General features: G+C 39.5%; 1 protein-coding gene across 10 annotated transcripts in view; it reads right to left on the bottom strand.

Annotated features, from left to right (window-relative positions):
• Nucleotides 1-438: 438 nt before the first annotated feature.
• The window catches only part of LOC105484559 (N-acetylneuraminate pyruvate lyase), a 45,673-nt gene continuing 20,359 nt past the window's right edge, over nt 439-25,752 (bottom strand). For 8 of the 10 annotated variants that reach the window (XM_011746298.3, XM_011746296.3, XM_071076735.1 and 5 more), the window contains 8 exons: nt 23,811-23,868; nt 21,195-21,270; nt 19,225-19,317; nt 17,338-17,486; nt 17,164-17,210; nt 13,495-13,579; nt 11,100-11,139; nt 439-8,230 (listed from right to left, as the gene is read on the bottom strand). In XM_011746298.3, coding sequence (XP_011744600.1) covers nt 8,046-8,230; nt 11,100-11,139; nt 13,495-13,579; nt 17,164-17,210; nt 17,338-17,486; nt 19,225-19,317; nt 21,195-21,270; nt 23,811-23,868 — 733 coding nt within the window. In that variant the 3' untranslated portion in view covers nt 439-8,045. Of the gene's footprint in view, nt 8,231-11,099; nt 11,140-11,241; nt 11,387-13,494; nt 13,580-17,163; nt 17,211-17,337; nt 17,487-19,224; nt 19,318-21,194; nt 21,271-23,810; nt 23,871-25,752 lie in introns of those variants that run through there. The other 2 variants (XM_011746299.3, XR_989051.2) reach the window with 2 other exon arrangements.

The following is a 25,752-nucleotide window of genomic DNA, read 5'->3' as shown; positions in this document are numbered from 1 at the left end:
TTACCCTGATACCAAAACTAGATATGGACACAAGAAAAAAAAAATCTATAGGCCAGTATCCCTGATGAAGATAGATGCAAGAACCCTCAACAAAGACAGGTGCGGTGGTTCACGCCTGTAATCCCAGCACTTTGGGAGGGCAAGGCATGTGGATCACCTGAGGTCAGGAATTCGAGACCAGCCTGGCCAACATGGCGAAACCCCGTCTCTACTAAAAATACAAAAATTAGCCGGGCAAGGTGGTGGGTGCCTGTAATCCCAGCTACTCGGGAGGCTGAGGCAAGATAATTGCTTGAACCTGGAGGGGGCGGAGGTTGCAGCCAGCTCAGATCGTCCCACTGCACTCCAGCCTGGGTGACAGAGTGAGACTCCATCTCAAAATAAGTAAATAAAGAGACTCAACTAGCATAAATGAATTGCAAGTCTTTTATAGTATATAATGAGCACAACAAAAGTATCAATATATTATATGGAAATACATTTTTCAAAAGTGGATCTTTAGCTTCCAAGGATTAAGAATTTTGTTATTGAGTTGGTTCTTAATTCAGGCTCTGCACCTGAGACCTAGAGTCCCCTGGGATTTGGGTCCGAGGACTGGCATTACCTTTGTAGGTGGCCCTTGGCAACTAGCACTGTCTAAAATCTTAACATTTGCACCCATTTGCAGATGAAGCCTTACAACATGTCCCAAAAGTATGGAAAGTGGGCCGATTTCAACATAACCATTACCTGTTCCCAGTAGCTGACCAATTAGGGAGATTTCAGAGGTTAAGCAGGACAGAGCAGGGTAGGGAATATTTTTTAAGCTTTATTATAAAACAGGTAACTTTGTCCCTATTAAGAATTTGGAACTGAGGCTATAGGTCACTCATGATCAAATAATGAAAGGTCTGCTTCAATTGGACTACATAACATTTCACATTTACCTTTTTGACTAGAAATAACAGATGAAAGTTCACTTAGTTTGGTGGGAAACAAGAGATACAAAGATATCTTCTCCTCCAGGATGAAACTCCTAAAGGCAAATGTTCTCTGAGTACCACTGTCGCTCAAATTTAAGACATTTGGAGTTCCTTTGAGGATAGTCCTGCTCTCACATTTCTGATCACTTCATCTAGACTCCTCCTCAACTTCTCTTCCTCTGTGTGCACTCCATTTGCAAGTCATGCCCAGGTTCTGTTCTTAGCACTCTATATACCCTCTACCTGGAGAGTCTTATTCTTCCTATATTCCAACCACCATCCATATGCTGATATGGACTGAATATTTGTATCTCCCTCAAATTTGTATGCTGAAGCCCTAATCCTCAATGTGATGGTATTTGGAGATGGGGCTTTTAGGATATAACTGGGTTTAGATGAGGTCATGACAGTAGAGCCCCCATGATGGGATTAGTGCCCTTATAAGAGGATGAGACCAGAACCTTCTCTCCTCTGATATAATTACCCACATAAACCTTCACATATTGAAGAGCTGGTTGATCTCTTAACGAAGGGGTCTCCAATTCCTGGGCTGCAGACCAGTACTGGTCCATGGCCTGTCAGGAACGGGGCCGTACAGAAGGAAGTGAGCGAAGGGTGAGCGAGCATTACCACCTGTCACATCAGCAGCAGCATTAGATTCTTATAGGAATGTGAACCTTACTGTGAACTGCAGATGCAAGGGATCTAGGTTGTGTGCTCCTTATGAGAAAATGCCTAATGATCTGAGGTGGAATGGCTTCATCCTGACACCATCCCTCCCAGGCCCCTGGTGCGTGGAAAAATTGTCTTCCATGAAACCTGTCCCTGGTGCCAAATAGGTTGGGGACTGCTGGTTTAAAGGACTGATGACGCTTTTAATGCAATGAGTGACACAGATGAAGTATATAATGTGAATTCCAGCAAAAATGGTAGTCTAGCTTTTGAGAATGAAGAACAGAACCTATCTGATTCTTTTTAAAATTATTTTCTTGTTATATAATTATGGTCATTCAACAGCCAATTTCTATTAGACTTCTTTTTTATTGCTTGTACATATGTATAAGTGACTATTTGTCTTTTCTATAAGCAATCATAACATTGGAAATCATTTTTCTGTCTCCATTGTACCAGTTTTTCTTGAACCATTTGTTAATCTACAAGTTCTATGGCTACATAGAAATCTATTCACATTCACAGGATTTTGCAACATGCTTTGCTCCATTTTTACAGTTATATTTGCTTTCTCCATATTTATTCTACAGGAATTAATTTATAGTTTGGCTTGCTTCTTAGTTACGTAGTCTTGAAATGCCATATTCACATTTGCTTTTATGGTTCCCATATTAAGTTAGTTCAGGGCTTTATTTACCCATGCATTTATATATTTGAGCATTTTTGTTGCTTGCTTTATACAAGCTTTAACTGAGACTAATACATGTCTTTCTTTTCTTTTTGTAGAGACAGGGTCTTGTTATGTTGCTCAGGCTAGTCTCAAACACCTGGCCTCAACTGATCCTCCCACCTCAGCTTCTGAAAGTGCTGGGATTACAGGCATGAGCCACCACAAGAACACATTTCTATAAGGTTATGGGGTTTTACTTTTTTCCAGTGTTAATTAGTTTCACATATCTAGAATTTATAATTTCTTACTGGATACTAGTATAGAATTACTGTATTTATTTACCTGAACAAATTAATGTTTCCCTCTACAAACTACTTTAGAAAGATTTTCAATAAAGGTAAATGGGACATAATAATCTATTAAGAGAAAATGACTCAGAGTGGAACCTGTAGCAAAATATAAATTTGCTGTCTTTAAAAGACGAATTGAAAGCAAAAGATTCCAAAAGCTTGAAAAAAATGGAGATGCCCTAAATAAACTTACCATTGAAAACAGAAAATGTTGAATACAATAAAAAAATGCCTTGTTGTGCTGCCAAGAAAGAAAATGCTTTAGAGGTAAACATTAATGAAGTGAATGAATGAATCCAGAGAGGCAAAAGAACCCTGACGTAAGCACCTACTCTGAAAGGGTCTGCTGATTTTTAATGAACTTGAGCTTCCTTTTAATAAAAGCTGCATTGGAGCTTAGGAGAAAGGAGACAAAAAAGACTGCCCAACATGCAGAGGCTAAGAGGAGACCTATACATAAGCCAGAATGCCTTATATCTTCAGTGAAAAGTGAACAACAATAGCAACAATGAAAAACCAAACCAACCAGAAGAGGGGAATAAGGAAACTTGTCTATCAAAAACTAGATGCTAGGTAGGAAAAAAAAAAAAAAAAAAAAAGACTCATTTCCTATGATATCCAAAAAACCCTCAAGTCAATTATTTAAAGTGCTTATTAATCAGCGGAAATAAATCACTTAGAAGGATTAAAATTATATTCTCTTTGGTGGAATAGTCTTCTATCCAGACCTCAAATAATTCCTATAAAATTCCACTGAATATAAGCTCAAGTTCAAAAAATCATAAAACAGGTGAGGATCTTTACCTCTGATGAGTGGCAGGGTATAAGTGGCTCATGTGGGTGATCCCAACACTTTGGGAGGTTGAGGTGTGGGATCACCTGAAGCCAGGAGTTCAAAACCAGCCTGGCCAACATAGTGAGACCCTGTCTCTGTTTTTAAAAAACAAAGTCCAATGAGTTGAGTGCCAGCAGAAAAAGAAAACTGACAGAATTATATCTATAAATGTTTTAGATACTAGAATTATCTGTTGCTGAATAGAAATATACCTTTTCCTCGTTATTACGTTTAATTCACTCCTGAAAACCCTACTGCTAAGTGAAAAGCCACTAAATGAAAATAATATTTTCACTGGAAAATCATGATGCATTCTGTGTAAACCCAAGAAAACTAAACAAATTCAGACCAAAAAAATCAATTTTACCAGAGATAAGCTTATATAAACAAGTTGAAATAATAAAGACAGTTTATTTACAAACTATAATGTAATGAAGGCTTGTTGTAAACTTTCTTCCTTCTTTACCAATTTTTTAGTCTTCGGGGGGGCCTAGAGTTATTTTACACTCTAAATTTATAGCACTTAAAGTTACAGCACAGAAAAACACGGTGAGTTTAATGTTCCTGTGGTTTACAACACCTTACAGGAGCTGGCTCCTTTGCAGTCGCTTTACATTAATCACTTCCTACTCTTTCTCATTGGTGTCTGAGCTCTGATTCATTGGCTTCTGTTCAGTTCTTCACACTCCAGACTCTCCCATGGCTCAGAACTGTCAAATATGTTGGTCCTACCACCTGGAATGCATCCTCTGCTACTCTTCACCTGACTGGTTTCTTTCCAACATTCTAATTTCATATTAAGTGTAATGGACCCAGAGAAGCCCCCTCTTGCCACCTTGTGGAAATTGGTCCCTCTTCTGCACCTCCATCCCCCACCACTTTCCTCTGGCCATATTGCAGGATCTTGAGAGATATACAGATAGGTACAGTTCTATATAGACAAATGAAAGAGCTAAAGGCAGAATATATTTAGTGTTTTAATTGAATGATTCTGGAGTTCTGCTCAAATTGGGAAGTCAAACCTGATTGAGGTTATTACCTTAGGAAAAGGACAATACTAATTGGTTAATGTTCAGGGGAGTTCAGATAGTAACTGCAACCTGAAGACCAGCTAGGCCTGTGATATGGTTTGGCTGTGTCCCCACCCAAATCTCATCTTGAATTGTAGTTTCCATAATCCCCATCTGCTGTGGGAGGGACCTGATGGGAGTTAACTGAATCATGAGGGTGGTTACTCCCATCCTGCTGTTTTCATGAGAGTGAGTTCTCACGATATCTGATGGTTTTACAAGGGGCTTTTCCCCCTTTTGCTCGGCACTTCTCCTTGCTGCCGCCATGTGAAGAAGGATGTGTTTGCTCCCCCTTCTCCCCAGCCATGCTGAACTGTAAACATCTTTCCTTTATAAATTACCCAGTCTCAGATATATCTTTATTAGCAGCATGAGAATGAACTAAAACAGCCTGTGAATATTATTTGCCACTCTCACTAACATGCATTAAATGTGCCCACTCATTCAAGCTCTGAGGGTGGATCACTTTGTTTCACCCTAATCTGAGGATTCTCAAGAATGTAGTATGTGGTCATTATCCCACCTCCTTCTACCTGAGGTAGGATAACTTTAAAATGGTGCAAACTGGACTTGGACTGTAGACCATACTGAGATGCTGATGTACTTGCCCACTTGTGGGAACCCACTTCCCCATGACCTCAAAGATAACCTTGTTTTGTGTGCTTGCTGATAGATGAGAAGGCTTGTGTCTCACACCAAAGGCTGGCATTTGTGACAATTTCCATGCCTATAGGGCCTAACCCAACATCTGGCTCAAACATGGGACGCTGATATTCATGAAGGGCATTCTAGCAGAATATATCAGAGAAAACATATCAGAGGTGAACGTGTGATTGATGTATAATCTCCTTTGGTGGTCCCTCTGGAATAAAACTTCAACACTCTCTGTAACTGGTCTACAGATAAAGGTAACACATCCTGTTGGATATAGTTCTCTATGTATTTTGTTGAATCCATTCCATTATATTTATTAATTGTGTGATTAAGACTTAAGAAAATGCTTTAGGGTTCTCCTTCTGGTTGTGTAACTTAAAATGCTAAAATGTATTATATATCAAATAATTTCCTAAGAGTCACCAAGGGGTTCACAGAGAAACTACGATTTGGGTTTTCTTGTTCACCCAGATAGCCATTTCTCAGCCCCAGAAACCCAAAGTGTGAGGTAGTGCTCTGCCTCTACCTGGGGCTTAGCTCTGCTATTTGCATAATTTTGGTTCCAAGTTTCCCTCTTACTTTCACTGGAGGAAATTGAGGGTTGAGTCAGCATGTGATAAGGGAATGGTTAAATGGCTTGGATGTGTTGTTTCCTCTACTTGATTTGATGGGTTTGTAGATCCAACTCCATTTCCCCTGTATGAAAAGCCTTGGTGAGCTCAGGTGGGTACCTAAGCTTGGGTTGCAGTCACTACGCAAAGTCCCTCAACCCAGCCTTAGACATCAGCCTCCTAAGAGTTTGGATTTTCTGTGCCCTTCAGGTGATCAGAAAGAAGAAATTTATCTCAAGTTGTGGCAAATAACCCTTCTAGGAAAAAATATACATTACTCCCACTGCCCCCCACCCTACTGCCACCTCACCCCCATGGCATTTTCCTACGTCTTTGAATAAACCCAAGAGAGATCCTAAGTAAAACCAATTCCTAAAATCACTCCTGTCCCTCCAACCATCCCCAATGGACTGATCTCAGATTTCTATCTTGAAACAAAGAGGTTGGAAATCAGCTTTTAGTACTGTGTTGAATGAAATATTTCACATGCCATTACTGTAGTTTTAATGTTAAAAACAATTTAGGAATATATTATAAACAAAACAATAAGTTCATAGTATTCCAAAATTTTACTTGTTAAGTGCACTATTAATAGCCTACTGCTATATGATATTCATTTCTAAGCTACTGGATGTTAACAGAGCTAAACTCAGACCTGGCCATTTTAAAATCATATCTCTCTTTATGTTCACAAAAGCTCATTAACCATCTTAAAAATCCTCTAAGCACTGACTTCACAAAAGCAAAAATAGAAAAATAGTTCTTTGTTTATTGGATACCCAAGAATTAATTTTAAAATTTAAATTTGGCTTTAGTATCATTAAGTAAGGGTATCACATCCTCAGAACCAAAAACTAACAAAAACTCATTTTCTTCTTTCAGGAAATTAACAGCTAAAAAGGCAAAAAGAGAGTTGAGGATATATAAATATAACAACTTTTAACTAGCTAATTAAAGAGAGGATTAGCAAAGATAATTGAAGTCTACTTATAATTTCAAATTTGCATTTTGAAAAAGTGTTATTTTTAATTCAAAGAGATTAAAATAAGGAGCAAAACTGATATGAATTTCAAATACTCTTTCTCTGCCAATGATCAAAACAATTTGAGATGAAATGAAAACAAAATCTTAGGTAATTAACAGACTGGATAGTCAAGTTTAAAATCAGTAAGGGTTAACTGTCAATATACTTTGATATCAGAAAGCTTACATCAAGGTTTGTTAGAAGGGAGATTAAACAGTTGTTGATATGTTACACAGAAAGAAAAGAGTAAAAGGAGGTATGGAGAGAAAGCTGTGAGTCCTTTGGGTCATCCCCAAATCTTCTATCACTAAAGAAAAGTAACTGGTTTCAAGTGTGACAGGATAGTAACAGTAGCCTCCAGGCTCACTGCAGAAAGGAAGTCGGCCTTTGATTTCAATAATTCAGGGTCCTGTGGGAGAGACAGTCTTCTCAGTGGAGAAAGGGGAAGATTGTGGTGCCTAGAGGAAGAGCCCTTTGGTTCTTAGAAACTTTGAGTTTTCTGTATAGCAAAAAGTAGAGACTTAAATTCATCTTTGGGGAAGACCTTTTCCTTTGTTATGAGAAAGCTGACCTGTACTGAGTTATAGGAACTGAAACAAGTCATCACCTGACCCAACGTTTCTGAAGAGAGGAAAGTGGTGACATCGAAATGAATTCAGAAGCATCCATTCTAGAGTTAGACTGAGCAACCAGATGAGCTGGTGTATTTCGAGTTGTATATAGTTGAGACGTGTTATAGTTTGGTATTAAAGTGCCTGTCTAAATGCAGTAGCTCAGAGTTTTCCTAGATTCCAAATGAATATTTATTAAAATGAAGACATATTATAGTGGTTTAAAATTAGACAACTTTAAAATAGGATTAGGAACCAGAAATTGAGATGAGAGTTCCTAAAGACAGATGGAATTAATCAATTACAATTTTCCTCTTGATTCCACTTCATCCATATAAACAGAAATTTCTCCACAAAAAAATCTGTGAAATGAATGACTTAGAGTTGTGACTCCTAGAGTTTTTGCCCCTTCACAAAGTAAGACATTTTAAGGCTCACAATAGGTACCTCAATGCTTGTCGATTGATGTGAGAGTTCATTTGCTAGGAGAGTTTATTCAAGTTCATCTAAAATTCCCTGAGAAAAGAATGCACTATTTAAGGTAGATTATGTCTCAAGGTACAAAACCTGATTTGATAGAGAGGCACTAGCTACTAGCTTCCAAGCTTCCATCCTTTAAATCAGTGAAAGAAAGGAAATCCAGGCTCTTCAGTTTAGCTTCAGCACTATCAGTAAACTCCCTGGAGGCTTTCTGCAGTGGAAGCCGGGGTGGGCCCATTGGAATCCCAGAGACCAGAGTCATGATGGCTTTGGTCTGTGACACTCCAAAACCTAGACAGGAAAAATAAATTAGGAAACATGACTGGTACTGTCTGTCTCTCCACAAACATCCCAAAGAAGGAGATCATATGCTAACAGCAACTACTACAACAAGGTAAGATTAAAACAAAAGTTGGGAACATTTCTAGTCAATATGACAGATGAGCAATCATTTGAAATCCCTCTTCCTGCTTCAAACACATAGAAACGCTGGAAAATTTTAAAAGTTGATCACAGTAAAAGAAAATGAAAACTCAGGGTTAATCTTAAACCCAAGAAGGAGAAGCCAAAGGTGTCAGGAATAAAGAGGTCGGAAAGGTGAGGAGAAGCTGATGCCAAACAACCCTTGAGGATAATCTGATTTAGGAATATACTACTGTTGATCAAAGGAGGTAGGACTTTATTGCCAGGATGAAATTTAGTTTAAGCTTATTTAGGAAGTCCCTGAGAAATGCAGTACTTAAGGTAGCTTATGACTCAACGCTGCTGTTTTCATGCTGGTGTTATACGGCTGGGATGGGAATGGAAAATGAAGCCTTAGATCTGTGCATGGTGAGAAGCTGGAATTAAACTCCCTATGTAAAACCGGTAGTCAGCCTTCTATGAAAAGCAATAGAAAAAACCCAGCCCACTGGTCTGGGGATAGTGAAGAAAGCTTGACTTCTACTAGGCTTGTGGATGGAAATGATCTCATGAAAGAAATCTCAAGCCTGAGCCAATGTACGTTACACACTTAGTATAGGTACTATACTAAGAAATTAACCCAAAGACTGGTTAGAACTGGTGGAACTACAGTGTCCTAGCAAAAGCAAATGTAAACCCACTTGATAGGGTACCTTACAACCTAATGTTCAGTGGGTTACCCAGAAAACAATGGTCTCTGAAGATGAGCTGAAAAGCTAAAAATTACAAAGTGCATGAGGATAAGCAGCAGCATGAGAACTAGCACATTCAAAAATGACAAAACTTACATCCTAAGAGTAGATGACAGAAAATTCTGAAAGAGACTTCTCGGAGATAAAAGGAGGAATAGAAGTCATAGGCTATGAGAAGAATGGTAGAGTATAAAACAATCAACAAGAAATATTGAAAAAAATATATATTTAGGGAAATCAAACAGTAAAAACATAGCTAATGAATTAGCAATTTTCAAGGTGGAGCTAAGGAAATAATCCAGAATACAGCATAGAAAGATATGTTAAATCTTTTTTTTAAAATTGAGATACAGATTGAGAAAATCCAAAATACAACTAATAGACTTTCAGAATGACAGATTTGAGTAAATGCAGTCAAAACATTCTTTACGGATAACAGAGAAGTTTTTCAGAACTAAAGAAAGACAAAGCCTTCAGACTGGAGAGGCAGATGGAAGAGCAGGTACACTGTTAATATGTAAAAAGCATAATTAATAATTATCCATCATAATCCCCAATCCCCATCTTCTAAAATGTCTGTAATTTGTTTTCTTAGCTGGCTATTGCTTTCAGATTCAAGATATAAGAACTAACTTTCTTTTGCTAAGTTAACTTAGTTACAGTAAAAACTGAGCATTGGGAAGGAAAATATTAGCATGATTGAATATACAGTAGGCCTCCCTTGTCTGCAGTTTCACTTTCCATGGTTTCAGTTACCTGTGGTCAACTGCAGTCCAAAAATAATAAGATATTTTGAGAGACAGAGAGACTGACCACAGTCATATAACTTTTATTGCAGTATATTGTTATAATTGTTCTATTTTATTATTAGTTACTGTTTATCTCTTACTATGCCTAATTTATAAATTAAACTTCACCATAGGTATGTATGTACAGGAAAAAACATAGTATATGTAGGGTTTCGTACTATCTGCAATTTCAGGCATCCACTGGTCATCTTGGAACATACCCCCTGAGATAAGTGGGGACTACTGCACACATCAATCTTTTAGTTTGTCTAAAATTTTAATAGTTCAATACCTATTTTAATGTACTTTAGGAACATAATAATTATCACACCAAACCCACAATTTTGTGAAAACATTGCTTAGAACAAGGGAACAACAGGTAGTTCATAGCACTGGAGGCACACAAATGTGCAAAAATCATGAAAGTGGAAAAACAAACAGAACGCCCTTGAGGGAGTAAGAGAGCGGGTTGAGAACCCTACAAGAATGAGGGGCATAACACACAAGAGGTGCTTGGGGGTGAGGGAGGAGTTGCCAGGATTATGCAGAACTCTGACACAGAGCAGGGAGGCCTGCCAAAAATAAACTTAAAAATTTTCCTGCATTAACGCAGATTCAATTGGCCCAAGGGCCAATCTCTTGCAGAAGAAGAGTGGATGGTGGCATTTGTCATTTGTTATGGGAGATTTAAGACACTCTGGAGAGGTTTCTCTACTCAAATTCACTGTATTTCTCCCCACCACTGCTCCCCAATTTTGTCATATTATCCAAACCTCTATCCATTTAAGCTTACTTGTGTTAATAAACTCTGTTTAAATTGTAAATACTCTTGGGAGAGCTGTCAATCATTCACAATTTAGTAAGATCTGTATTTAGACTGCCTTCCTCCAAGCACTTAGGCTGAAATCAACCTCAATGCAGTAGTAGAATTTTAATAAGCAGAGGCAAGTAAAGGGAGGGAGTGCTGACGCTTTAGGAGAGAAAGAATGGAAAATGGGGTAAGTATGTGCTAAAATGGAGAAGGCTGCCAAAGATTTTCCAACTAGGTTTACTTCACAGTTTTATATGGTTGGCCCCGAGGGTTAATAAGGGAAACAGAACTCTGCTTACAGCAGACCATTAAAAGGTGTTCTTGTTGAACCCTCAGAGAAAGTGATGGTATTCCATTTTCTTTACAGTCTCCAGCAGCAAACAAAGCAGGAGACATGTGGCACTTACCTAGTTTGACCACAAAGTTGATAAATCTCTGGATACAAAACTAGAAAAGAACAAACATATCTATAGTTAGTATTATTGAACTGTGTAAACAATGTAAATAATGTAGAAGTCAAATTACAGAAACCCTAAAAAGTCTGCACACCTTCATTTACTAAAGGTCTGTCAGAGTGGAGAAAAATAGCCAAGTGAAGATGACTGGGATCCATCCAGGCTAAGGTAAGATCTTTTCATACATGTAGGCTTTACAGAATGGGCCCGTGCAGAAAAGAAGCTTCAATGATGGAATTCTACAAGAGAGTAAAGATGGGAATCACACCCCTTATCCATCTGGCTTACATAGGTAAACTTATCAGTTAGTGCAGTGGTTTTTAAACTCGGGTACATATAGCTCTGGGGTACCTTCCAGGATGCCTAAGGAGCACGTGGCCAAGGCTAAGATTTATGGGAATCAATTTCTAGATCCTCAACTTCCATAAATGCTGTTTTCTAAAATTGATGAGCATAAGAATTGGCGTGAAATGGAGGTGCAGGTTGTTGTAATTTCACTCATGTAAATAGAACAGAGGGCACTTAAGTACATTAAAGTGAATGAGATCAATTTAGCCCTAACTTTTCGTCTGCTTCTTCACTTGACTAAAAGCTCTTTAAGAGCAGAAACCACCTTCACTGAAATTATGTACTGAGTAAATAAGACTCACTCACATGTGCCTTCTTAAGAAGAAACAGAGAATGTGATAAACTAAGTTCCTTACCAACATCGTTTACAATGGGATGTTTTATTTAGAGTGGGACTAAGAGGGAAAAAAAGATGGAGACTGGATCAACCAGTAAGAGAAGCCATTGAATGGAAGGGTCAACATTATAGCTGCTTCAGTCTCCTCTATCTGTGATTTCCCTGTTCTGCTCAGAACAGGTTAGAATTTTCAGAAATAACTTTTCTAGGAAACTGGGCAGGGTGGCGGGAACCATCAGTGCAAGGAGACGGCAGAGTATGCACAATTCATTCTTCTTACCCTTATCTAAACCAAAGTCTTGTCAATGTTTAGTTGATTTGGCATAGCTTCCTAGATCCCTACCTTGTTCCTGTTCTTAGTTTCAGCTGGTCTGAGGATAGACAAAGGCGAATATTACATATAGTATTTAAACTTTAAGGAAGAAGTAGATTTATGATGGCTCAACTTTGAGGCCTATGGGTAGGGAATAATTAACCACTCTGGATTCTGCTTCTTCATGTTCTCTCTGGGTTGGGGCTGCAGGTCACTCCCTTTAACCCCCAGGATGCTTTGTTCTTCTGATCTGTAATCTCTGAATACCCTGATGGCAGCCTGTCCTGTTCAGAAAGATCCCACAGCCAAGCTTTATTAGGACCAACCACTTGCTTCAGTCACGTCTTTCCATTCCCACTTTTTTTCTTGGGATACACCTCTCAACCACTTATACTATCCTGAAAATCCTCATGCCTCTCAGACCCCAAAAGTCTTGCTCTCATGTCAACCCTACTTTCTGCCACTTCATTCCATTTACACTTTAGAACCATGTGTTAGAACCAGATGTTAGCTGGGCATGGTGGCGCATGCCTGTAGTCCCAGCTACTCAGGAGGCTGAGGCGGGAAGACTGCTTGAGCCCAGGAGGATTCAAGGCTGCAGTGAGCTATGATCACATCACTGAGCTCCAGCCTGGGCAACAGAGCAAAACCCTATCTCTAAATAAAAAAGAACCAGTTGTTGAGACTGTTCCACCCTTCAACTGAGGCTCTTCTTTCCCTGGATGGCTAGGCTGTCCTCCATGGAACATTCACAGCAGCCACTATGTCCTCTGGAGTCTTCCCAGCAACATATCAGCTTCTGCTGGTTTTTTCTTCCTGTTTCAAATCCTGTATCTACTTTGGATCACCCACTAGGCTCTTATTTCTTTCCTGGTGGATGTTTCTAGTTCTCAGCACATTTCCAGGGTGAACAAGACTGACCTGCCCTGACTTTGAATGAAGCCTTCCCCATTTTAGGTTACCATCTTCATAGCTTCCTCATATTCTGTGATAACTCTGGTGTGATGTCCTCAAGGGGACAGCCTGTGGTCATTTTCCCAGAAATCTATGGCCATTATATTATAGTCACAAAAGTACTTTGAAGATAGAGTAAAAATAAGATCCTTTCTAGGAGGAAGAGAGGAGTCATCCCTGTATGGGTCCTGTCCTGATTAGACATGTCGGGAACACAGAAAATGGGGACAGCTTTCTTTGGTTTTAGACAAGAAAAAGTACAAAACAGAAGAAAGGTAAAGAAAGAGGCAGCTGGGCAATTTGAATGAGGGCAGGCATGGTAGAGAGAAGAAAAAGAATCCTCAAGTGGGGAAGAAAAAAGGCTGTGATTTATGGGAAGGGAAGAAAACGTTTACCTGATAGTTCAGGGCTAAAGAGAGGTCCTTTCGTTCAAAAGCCTCCAACATCTGGTTTGTCTTTTTTCCCAGGTAGTTATAGGTACTGGCAAGACAATAACAAATACTGCAGGTTCAATAACTCAACAGGAAAGGTCCAGATCTTCAAATCCCTCTGCTGTTTAAAAGGGAAAAAATACACCTAGTCCTCCTAAAGTCTGTTTTTGGGTCCTAATCTATTAGGGGATCAGACTGTCTTCAGTTCTGAGTTTTCCAGCAATACTAAGCAGTACTGCAGAGAAGGGATTGAGACAAAAGGGGATAAAGGAAGAAAAGCGGAAAAAAGATAAAGGAAAAAAATGGAAGTATATTTGCTAGCAAGCGACTGAGGCCAGCTCTTGCCCTGGGGTACACACAGGTGCAATGCTAGACAAGAACTGTGGATAAAATGTAGCATCTGAGGTGAGTCCTAAAAGCCTTATGCTGAAACACTGGGTGGATGGAGCACCATGAAAACAGGGGCAAATCCTAACAAATTACCCATATTCCTTGCTAATGTGTATATTACTTAAAAACTAGTTTCTAGATAGTAATATTAATAATAATGATAATAAAATGAGGGATCATTTCCTAAATGCCTATTATATTATAGGCTTGACATAAATCATGTCTAATCCTTGTAAAACCCTGCAAGGTAGGCCTGGTTTTTATTTTGATTAAAGAATGGCTTCAGAGTTTCCACGAAAACTTTCCATTGCTTCGTGTTGTCTTCTATAACAATTCAACAAAAATGAAGGTGAGAATAGTTATTTGATCTGACAAAATATTTTTGTGGACTTATAAAACTCTCCAACTCTACCTATAAATATCTTAAATAAATTGCTGAATTCTTAGAGAAACCGGCAAGGTAAAAGGTTATAGAAACTCATAATAAGGACATTTCCCCAAGTTCTTTAAATTCAAATGGCTTCTCCCATAGTAAGTTGGTATCAGGAAATGTATTTATCTTGATGTACCAATAACAGAAATGTTGTTGAACTTATATATATAGAACCGGGGTCAACAGCAAGGAATTCCAGGAATGTGAAGCTCAGGTTATCTTCTGGTAATACAGTAAGGAAGAACAATGTCTGAGGAGCTTCAGAATACTAAAATTTGAATCCCAGTGGTCTTAGGTTTATCCTTGGTTAGACAGAAAGGTGATTATAGCTAGGGAGAAATGAAGTTTAACCAAATGTACTTGCCTTATAGATTATGTTGACAGAATTAAAATGCTTAGTATGAAGGCCAAAAAGCAGGAGCCAAAAAAGTAAGAATTTCCAGGCGGAAAAAGGTTTAATGGTAATATGGTTTGGATCTGTGTCCCTGCCCAAATCTCAGGTTGAAATGTAATCCCCAGTGCTAGAGGTGGGGCCTGGTGGGAGGTGACTGGATCACAGGGGCAGTTTCTCATGGTTTAACATATCCCCCTTTGTGCCATTGTCGCGATAGTGAGTTCTCGTGAGATCCAGTTATTTAAAAGTGTGTGCACCTCACTTCCTGCTCTGGCCACGTAAGATGTGCCTGCTTAGCCTTCCGCCATGATTGAAAGTTTCCTTCAGAAACCAAGGACACGTTACCATGCTTCCTGCACAGCCTGCAGAACTGTGAGCCAATTAAACCTCTTTTCTTACGCATTTCTCAGTTATTTCTTTATAGCAATGTGAGAATGAATTAACATACGTGGTCAGCAAATACAACATTCAAATTTCCTCAGTAGAAATAGCCCTGTAGTTACAATGGCTGTCATAGGCCATCTTGGCTTGGTGAACAATCCATTTATATTATTCAACTCAGTCACTCTTCCTCACAGCCAGGCTCACCAAGACATGTTATAAATGTTATTTTGCTCCCCTGGTATCTTTCAGTTAATGCAAACATTTAGTTCAATCTGCTTGGAAGCATATTCTAATGAATTAAGTTAACATGTGCAGTGGACGTGCTAATTGAATTGCCTGTCTTTTGCTAAGTAGGCATTGGGCCACATGATTCTGGTTGGACCTGACATGGACACTTGCCTAGGCAGTGCTATCTAATGATGTCCCAAAATGCCACGCTTGGGCAGCCATGATTGGCTATGTGCATGCTGAAGCAGAGAAAGCCCATTTGGATACAGAGAGAGAGAAGAGAAATAAAGAGATGTGCACAAAGATGTAGTGGTGAGTCTCTCCAAAAAACCACATATGGAAGATAATCTGCCTTGGTGGTTGAGATTCTGTAGTTCTTGGCTTTCATCTTCTCTGAGGCCTGGTTTTACATCCTCCTCTTGGGCTCTATGTGGTTTCCCAGAATTTTATAATAACGTGTCTTCTTGTACATAAGGTAGTTTAAATGGGTTTCTGTTACTTGCAACCAAATAATTTCTGACAAAGATAGAACTCACAAAGTGTGAGTCCATCCTTGAGATCCTGGTCACCAGGGTCTATAGCACTAAGCGTCAGTTCCCGCTAAGGTCTAGGCCCTGTGCATGTGCTCAATTCATGTGTTCATGTGTCTCACCTCTAACTGCAACAGATGCTTCTAAACAATGACTGAATTTCTTTTTTATCCTTTTTCTTTTTTTTGAGATGGAGTCTTGCTCTGTCACCCAGGCTGGAGTGCAGTGGCTCAATCTCAGCTCACTGCAACCTCTGTCTCCTGGGTTCAAGTGATTCTCATGCCTCAGCTCCCAAGTAGCTGGGATCACAGGTGCCTGCCACCACGTCTGGCTTCTTTTTTTTTTTTTTTAAGACAGAGTTTCACTCTTGTTGCCCAGGCTAGAGTGCAGTGGTGCGATCTCGGCTCACTGCAACCTCCGCCTTCCAGTTTCAAGCAATTCTCCCGCCTCAGTCTCCCAAGTAGCTGGGATTACAGGCAGCTAATTTTTGTATTTTTACTAGAGACAGGGTTTCACCAGGCTGGTCTCAAACTGATGACCTCGTGATCCACCTGCCTCAGCCTCCCAAAGTGTTGGGATTACAGGCATGAGTCACTGCATCCGGCCCATTTTTTAAAATTTTTAGTAGAGGGGGGGTTTCACCATGTTGGCCAGGCTGGTTTCAAACTCCTGACCTCAAGTGATCCGCCTACCTTGGCCTCCCAAAGTGCTGGGATTACAGGTGTGAGTCACCATGCCCAGCCCAATGACTGAATTTCTAACAAACAACTAAGCACTATTTCATTCCCTTTCACTGGAAGAATGTGGAAAAGAAAGGAAACTTCTATTAGAAAGGATACACATGTAAGAAATACAGCTACTTGGGCCGGGTGCGGTGGCTCATGCCTGTAACCCCAGCACTTTGGGAGGCCGAGGTGGGTGGATCACAAGGTCAGGAGATCGAGACCATCCTGGCTAACGCGGTGAAACCCAGTCTCTACTAAAAAAATACAAAAAATTAGCCGGGCATGGTGGTGGGCGCCTGTAGTCCCAGCAACTGGGGAGGCTGAGGCAGAAGAATGGCATGAACTCGGGAGGTGGAGCTTGCAGTGAGCCAAGATTGCACCACTGCACTCCAGCCTGAGCAGCAGAGCAAGATTCTGTCTCAATAACAATAAAAAAAAAAAAAAAAAAAAAAAAGAAAAAAAAAAAGAAAAAAAGAAATACAGCTACTTTGGTGATGAATGCCTTTATGGGGGACTTTATAATCATTGGGAAAAATGAGTCATGCTTACCTGCCCACTGCTCCAGTTGCTCCCATCACCAGAGCACTCAGCAGTTGCTAATCAGAAACAAAGAATATTCACTTTTATAAAAAAGAGAAAGAAAAGAGATGCTACTATATAAATAGCTACACAAATTGTTTTGGAGGGAACTGACCTGCTGCAACATGCTAGGGGGTGACTTACCTCATCTACCCCAAAAAGGAAAGCAAATTGTTGCTGACGATTCTGATCAACACACTGCCCGAAGTCTAAGAGATCTGTATCACTGAATTTCAGCCCTTGGAAGGTGGGGATCTTATCCTGAATCCCATCCAACAACTCCTCAGCACGAACTGCTCAAAATAATAAGCACCTCATCAATCTGCACATCTCCAGGAAATAACATCCCATATAGTGCCACGCATCTGCAGTGAGCTGCCACAAGCTGCTGTCAGCCAGAACTGACTGCAGACTAGGCCTAATCACTTCTCCCTGACTAGCAGCTCCTATGTACTTGTCCAATTATAATCCTAAACTTCCCATTCCTTGAAGGCAGTAGATGGATATTTGTGAAGTGTAAATATATATTTGGTCTTAGTCCCTGGTTCCTGAGACAAAGTACCTAAAACCCTTGTAGACAGGGGTGCTAGGAGAGTATTTTATTCTAACACTTGGTCTTTGACCCTTATTCCTGACACAGAGCTCCCAAGACCTTTGTAATTTCCTGAGAGATAGGAACATCTGACACAAATCTCCTAAACCCCTTGGAATCTCCAAAGTGATATGTATATTTCTGTATGCTACAAAGTTTACTGATGACTAGATCTCTTAGATAGCCTCAGGATGAGGGCTGGTTGCCAGGGAAACCAACCATGTACTTAAGAGGGTTGGAACTTTCAGTCATATGCTTGGCCTCTGGGGAGGAGAGAGGGGCTAAAGATTGAGTCAATCACCCATGGCCAATGATGTACTCAATCATGCCTACATAATGAAGCCCCCATAAAAACTCAAAAGGACAGGGACTCTGTGTTGCTGAACACATGAAGGTGCCTGGAGGATGGCTTGTTCAGAGAGGGCATGAAACTCCATGCCCCTTCACACATATCTTACCCTATGCATCTCTTCTTCTGGTTGTTTTATCTGTTTCCTTTGTAATAAATGGGCAATAGTAAGTAAAGTGTTTCTTTGAGTTCTGCGAACTGCTATAGCACATTAATTGAACCCAAGGAGGAGGTAATTGGAACCCTGATTTATAGCCAGCTGGTAGGAAGTACAGGCCACAACCTGGGACTTGAGACTGGCATTGAAGTAGGGGCAGTCCTGTGGGACTAAGCCCTTAACCTGTGGGATTCAATGCTGACTCCAGTAGCCAGTGTCAGAACTGAATCCAATTAGAGGACACCCAGTTCGTCTCTGATGAAGAATTGGTTGTTGGTGGGGAGAAATGCCCACACACATTTTGGTGGCCAGAGGTAAAATGTTTTGTGTTGAGTGCTAAGTATGAGAGTAGAGAATAGGAAAAGCAGTTTTTTTTCTTTTTTTTCCCTTCAGAATGTTTATAAAGTACAGCCTCCATTTTTCCTCTAATGGAATTTAGAAAAGAGTGGGATTTTAAAAATAATCTAAGAAATTTCAGCTAATTATAAAACTCTTCTTTCTGGAGAAATACAGTAATAACAAAAGAAAAGCTAGAAGAGAAGTCAGAAGAGATCAGAGGACTTTCCTATGTGCTATAGGCACTAAGAATACAATAGGTTCAAGGTAGACACACTCCTCTCCTAGTGAGGCTTACAGACTCACGTCTTCTCAATAAGAAGAAGGAGTGTGTGTGGTAAAGACGAAAGGTATGTGCTACAAGTGCCCAGAGATCAGATTGCCTTTCATACCTAACAACTTCCATTATACAGCAGTGTGAATGATTGATAAGGGCTGGGACTTCAGAGGGACATTTAGATGCAACTGGTACTGCCCAGTCAGTGGTGGTGTGCTTTTGTGGCATGGGGTAGGGTGGGATGGAGTGGAGTTTCTTAGCATAATAGGGTAAAATGTGAGAGTTGGAAGGAAAGAAATATCAAAAGAAGCAGTACTTACTCTTTACCCCTGTCAAGGCAGGAATGTGATAGTAATAAAATGGCAGGGCAGGGGCGGCAGCAGCCACTTCCTTTAGGAAATTAATCAGGATATCTGAAAGAACAGCAGGAACAGTCATAGTGAGAACAGGTGTAAACAGTGGCTTTCCCTGGTAAAAAAAAACAAATCATCTGATGAAACACAACCATGTTTCTCAGAAGCCTCAAATTCTCAACCACTCTTACCATCCCTGCTACTGCTACTGCAATGTTTTTGCAACTCACTTCCTTCAAGTTTTATTTTCCTTCTGTAGAAAGCCCAAAATAAGATGATTATTCTCCTACCATACTAAACTCTATTACAAAATTGATGAAAACCTTCCCATATATTAAGAGATGATGATGACAAACATAAGTCCATCACATGAGACTCTTGTCTTCTTACCCCAAAAAGGCTAAGTGTGGACAGTAAACAACAGAGACTACTATAGGACAATAATAAGATTTTAATTGAGAAAACCCTGTAACAAAAAGATAAACAATATCTGCTTCAAGAGGGAAGTTATAGGAGTAGTGGCACATTTTGCAAGAATAGTGGCACATTTTGCAAGAATTCCAGCAAAATTTGGTATTTTTCCCTTTGGGGAGAAATCCAGATACATCAAAAGAGAGCACACTCTGGTTTGCTGAGGAAGTGGCATTTCCTGCATCATCTCATGTGAGCTTTGCCTGCAACGCTACTGCAGATGATAAGTCCAGCAGCACTCCTCATGCTTTGGATGCCACTGGGTAACAGGAGAATTTTATATAGGTCATCTGAATACTGTTATGATGTGTATTCAGTCTATGATAATATTTCTGACAAATTATTATGTATACATTATTTTTCCTTTTAGGAAATATATTCATGTAAAAATTTGTAAAGCCATGTGAAAAAATTTTTAAATGTTGGGCTGGACACAGTGGCTCATGCCTGTAATCCCAGCACTTTGGGAGGCTGAGGCAGGAGGATCAAGGCCAAGAATTCAAGGTCATCTTAGGCAACATACCAACATCTCGTCCCTACAAAAATTATTTTTAAAATTAGCTTGGCATGGTGGTACGTGCCTGTAAGTTCCAGCTACTTGGGAGGCCAATGGAGGAGGGTTGCTTGAGCCCAGGAGTTCGAGGCTGCAGTGAGCTATGATCATGCCACTGTACTCCAGCCTGGGCAATAGAGCAAGACCTCATCTCTAAAGAACAATTTAAAAAATTTTAAAAACTTTAAAAATGTTCATTTTAAACTAGCAATTTATAAATATTAAATTGCTTACTTACATGAATTATTTTCTATGTATCAATAATAGGTGATATTTCATGACGATTTAGACCTATTATGCATTTAATTATGGATTTATTTAATCATGTAGGCGAATAGTGTTTTTATCCTTCTAAAATTTATACTTCTTTTTTTGCTAATCAAAAAGGATTAAAAAGACTTGGTATACTTAGACACCATAAATAGTTTCCACAGAGAAGACAGTAGAGAAAGAGAAAGCAATACTTTTGTATTTTGGAAGGCAATGAATATTTCTGTGAAATCTCTTAAAATTCATCATTCACTCGACCTTGAATAGGATGTGTAGTCTCAAAATTCCCATCACTTATATTCTTCTAAGAAAAATGGTCCCATGCTTTGCCATGTGACTGACACCCTATACAACTCACTGGTCCAGGAGCAGACACTTGACCCAAACATAGGCATCTACCCATCAACAGAGGCTCAGCAGATGACCCAATCAGATCAATTACTGGGCAAAAGAACTGAAGTACTTTAATGCAGTCCCTTTTATGGATCCAGGGAGAGCAAATATTTCAGAGAACCACTGTACCTTTGCACCTTTAAGCCTCCAATCTATAGTGCTTTACTCTCACAAACTAAATATAACCATTTTGAATGGAGGTAAGAAGTGGACCATGTGAGGTGCCATGCATTCAGGCCTATCTACTTACCTTTGGTCCATGGCTTGAGGAAGAACGGTGCAATGACAGCGATGCCATCAGCTCCTATTTCTGCTGCATGTTGGGCCTTTAAAGGAAGAAAGAAGACCATATTGGAACAAGTGATTTACTACAGTCATCTATAGCTTAGATACTAAGATCAGTAACAAGCTCTTCAAATTTGCCAACTGATGTACCACTGGAGAGTGGGAAAATTAACCAAATTTAATGAATGTCATTGCCAGGAAAATCCCAGGTCGCAAAGTAGAGCTCCTTGATGACGGTGAGCTGTGCACTTAATCTTATACTTCATATTTTGTCAGCACAAAAAAACCTTGCTAAGGAGACATAAGTAGGTCGTTTTGATAAGTTGTAACTGTTACTCGAGATATCTGCTGATGTAATTTCTCTTCTGTTTAGCCCATTGCTGATACTGTCTTTTCTGTCCAATTTAAAAATGTATATTAGATTGGGAATGCAGTTGAGACATGCTGAAAAGGAAAAGATTATATATATCACAGAAGATACTTTGCCCCATATTTCTGATATTTTCTCAAATTCCTCCAGAAAAAAGTAACATTTCCTCTTGCTGGACCCTTATAACACTATGTATCTATTTCAAGTAAAATACCTAAACCTACCAGGTTGTAAGGCAGTTGTGTATGGTGACTGTCCTCCAACTAGAGTGTAAGTCCCTCAGGGCAGGGCTCAGATCTTGCTTACCCTTGAGTCCAGGTCAATCATGGTGCCTGGCACATAGCAAGGAACCAGCAGACGCTTGTTGATTGTTTCGGAACATGCCCTACTCTCTAAAAAGGGAAAAGGGCTTCCTTCTGAGACTTTGACTTGTAATATCTATATCTAATAGATGTGATTATCTTTCTGCAGAAGTAAACTAGAATAGTTAAAAGGAGAAGACTGGGATATAGCCAAATTAAGGCACTGGGAATAATTTCATTAACACAGGATCAGAATGTGATATATTTAAATCATTTGATTAGTAGTCTGTTTAGAAAAAGAGCAGAAGAGTAACCTTAGCTGAAAGCAAGGAAAGAGGAAACACCTAAGAGAGTTGATGGCAGTGTCCATTCAAGCATCATCCAATAAAGAGTTATGGCTAAGAAGATGCCAATGTTACTGTCTCTTTGGCAAGACTACCCCTGTACCAGCAGATTATCCCTATTCCAGAGGATTATTAATTCCAAGATTACTTCTATACTATTTGGGTGTTCAGCCCAATGGATGATACTGTCATTCATATCATTACATGATAATATTTTAAAATTTGTATTATACATTGGAAAAGAAGCAATTGAAAAGAGAAAAAAAAAAGGAAAAATATACCCTACACCATACTGCCTTAGTTGAAAAACCTTTTGTAAGAGAAACAAATAAAATGTAAGAGGAATAATTCAAGTCTCTAAATTCTGATTCCACACTTATTATGGCTAATGATAGATCTTCCTTTGCATCTTGCCTAAAGCACTAAATTGCAATTTTTTGCAAATACATTATACATCCCATTTTTAAATCCAAATAGCCAAAACAAGCAAAACCCATTAAGAAGAAGCTGGGCCAGAAAAAGTCATATATCTAAGTTCTGGAAACTTGGTCAATTTGTAGCAGTCCAGGTACAGGGCCTTCTGATAAACAATTTTGAACATCTTTGTGTTTTTGTTTTTTTTTTTTTTTGAGATGGAGTCTCGCTCTGTTGCCCAGACTGGAGTACAGTGGCACGATCTCAGCTCACTGCAACCTCCGCCTCCTGGGTTCAAGCAATTCTCCTGCCTCAGCCTCCTGAGTAGCTGGGATTATAGGTGCCCACCACCATGCCCGGCTACTTTTTGTATTTTTAGTAGAGACAAGGTTTCACCATGTTGGTCAGGCTTGTCTCAAACTCCTGACCTCGTGATCTGCCTGCCTCGGCCTCCCAAAGTGTGTGCCTTCTTTTCTTAACCAATTCACCCAGGCCTCAGAATCACCATACCACCTGCTTTTCTGCCAGGAAATTTAACCCCTTCCTGTCTTGCTTCTGCTCCACCTAACCTGCTAATCCCTAAAGCTGGAGCAATCCAATTGTCTGTGTTCTTGTTCCTATATTCTGGCTAAAGAGTGTACCCAGAAAAAAAAATTCCACAACTGTGCTGAAGGGTGGTATGACAAATTTATAACTTACAACCTAAGTTGGTCTTCAGTACCACCAAGCAATCCTTTTGTGTTTTAGCTCCCTCCCCCTTTCTCCAAGGCAGAATTCACATTTGCCATTCTTCAAGTCTTTATACTTTGTCCATCTGTGCCCTGCAGATGGCACTGCCTTCTACTTCACAGAGAAAACTGAAATTGGCTCAGTTCTGCTCCTTACCTGCAAACTCAGCTACAGCTGCATCCATCCTTACTCTCCTTGGAGGAAGGTGCCTCCATCTCCTATTCTATAGTCATCATCACCTAGAGCTACAATCCTTTCTTCAAGGCTCAATGCCTGCTTCTAGGCAGTGAGCCCCTGAGATCCCACACCTTATCTTTTCAGGCACACCATCCACTGCATAGCAAATATAGTACTGATTTTAACTGCAGCATAAAAATTGAGGCCCCTTGAGTGGTCTCTCCCAGATGGAGCTGCATACATACCAGTTCCTGTGACTCCTTCAAGCTCAGTGCTCCTACGTGAATTACCACCTGATCCAGCCTGCAAAAGAAAAAAACACTGCTGCATCGCTTAGAGTTTAGAGGCATGCAGAAGGGCTGCACTATCCTGGTTTGTGCTGGTTTTAGCAGTTAACTGACACCTTATTAATCTCACTTATTAAGTTCTATAGCAATATATTTAATCTACCTAAAGGGACTTATGGTGATCTTTTTAACATAGGTCATTGATATCAAAGTCTTGTCATGTTACTGAGAGGTTGGTTGTGATTTGACCGTGTCTAGGATGATTCTGATTTCATAGCAGAGAATATTCAGCCCCAGAGGAGGTATTTAAAGGCAAGGTTAAAAGGCTATTCCATTTCTTCCTTTCTGTAGGAATACAGCCATTTCTGCAATGACTTCATTTCGAGCCAGTGGGAAGGTGGTATGTTCATTCAGTATCATGGAGGTTTCATATCACTAACAGCAGAAATATATGCTTAAAACTGTTAAACGTGTACGTAAATGGGATTCATCTCTCATTAAGTTAGAGGCAGAGGATCACAGAGATAATTTAGTCCATGCCCATTATCTTAAATTGGAGTCTGTAGAAATTAATCTTATATACATGCTTACATAAAACATTTCTAAGTTGTGATAAAAGACACAAAATTTAAAAATCAATTCTAGGTTGGGTGCAGTGTCTCATACTTATAATCCCAGCACTTTGGGAGGCTGAGGTGGGTGGACTACTCGAGCTCAGGAGTTCAAGACCAGCCTGGGCAACATGGCAAAACCCCATCTCTACCCAAAATACAAAAAATTAGCCAAGTGTGGTGGTGTGTGCCTGTAGTCCTGGCTACTTGGGGGCTGAGGTGGGAGAATCACTTGAGCCCAGGAGGTGGAGGCTGCAGTAAGCCAAGATCATGCCACTGCACCCAAGGGTGGGCAACAGAGCAAGACCATGTCTCAAAAAATAATTAAAAATAAAAATAAAATAAATAACAAATAAATTCTAATGGAAGTAAATGATCTAGTTTAATCATGTTTAGAATCACTTTATGTGTTAGATATTACATATGATTTTTATACGTAAATGATATTGCATATATTCATATAAAAGTGCTTTGCATATATCTGGCATTGGCTAATATTTGTTGACTTAGATCAAATGTAAATTTAAAAAAATCAAGATGCCAATGGTGAATCAAGCACTAGAGAAGAAATCTAATTGGGAGGTGGTGCAGCATAGCTGTTAAGAACTTATATCCCAGAGTTAGAGTCTTGAGCTTGAATCCTGACTGTTACGAACCAGCTGTGAACTCCTCAGAAAGGCACTTAACACCTTTACACTTCAATTCCTGTAATAACTCAGATAATAACATTACCTGTCTCACAGGGCTATTGTAAGGATTATGTGAGTTCATGCAAGTAAAACACAGCATGGTACATGACATAGTAAATGCTTTATAAATATTAGCAGTTATTACTGTTAAGCCTTAAGAATAGAGACTTAAAGAAAAAAAACAAGTTTGGGAGAACAAAAAAGAAAAAAAAAAGAATAGAGCCTTTTAATGCTGCAAAAATATAGAAAACAGTAAAGAATCATTAGGGATTTTAAAAAATGTTCAGGGAATAGAATTTAAGGTTCAACCAAACAGAACTTGAAAAGCAATAACTGATTAAACAATACATGAGTACTTATTTTGGTTAAGCATTGTTTTAGATGCTGTATTTGGTGGTATACGTGCATGAAGATAGGTATGATACTGAGATATTTTTGGTTGGAGATAAGAATAAAGAGTTTCCTCAAAGAATACAGCCAGGAACTAGTCCTGTGAGAAGTGAATTCACTATAAAAAGCAATTTCCTACTTTGCAAATCTCCTCAGAATTTGGCCAAAAGGGGATATTTGCTCTGACACCCTGATGTTCATTTTTGGGGG

This window comes from Macaca nemestrina, chromosome 1, assembly GCF_043159975.1.
Source record: "Macaca nemestrina isolate mMacNem1 chromosome 1, mMacNem.hap1, whole genome shotgun sequence".
In the NCBI taxonomy this organism is placed as follows: domain Eukaryota; kingdom Metazoa; phylum Chordata; class Mammalia; order Primates; family Cercopithecidae; genus Macaca; species Macaca nemestrina.
The sequence above is the reverse complement of the archived record's forward strand: the minus strand, read 5'-3'. Positions and strand labels throughout refer to the sequence as shown.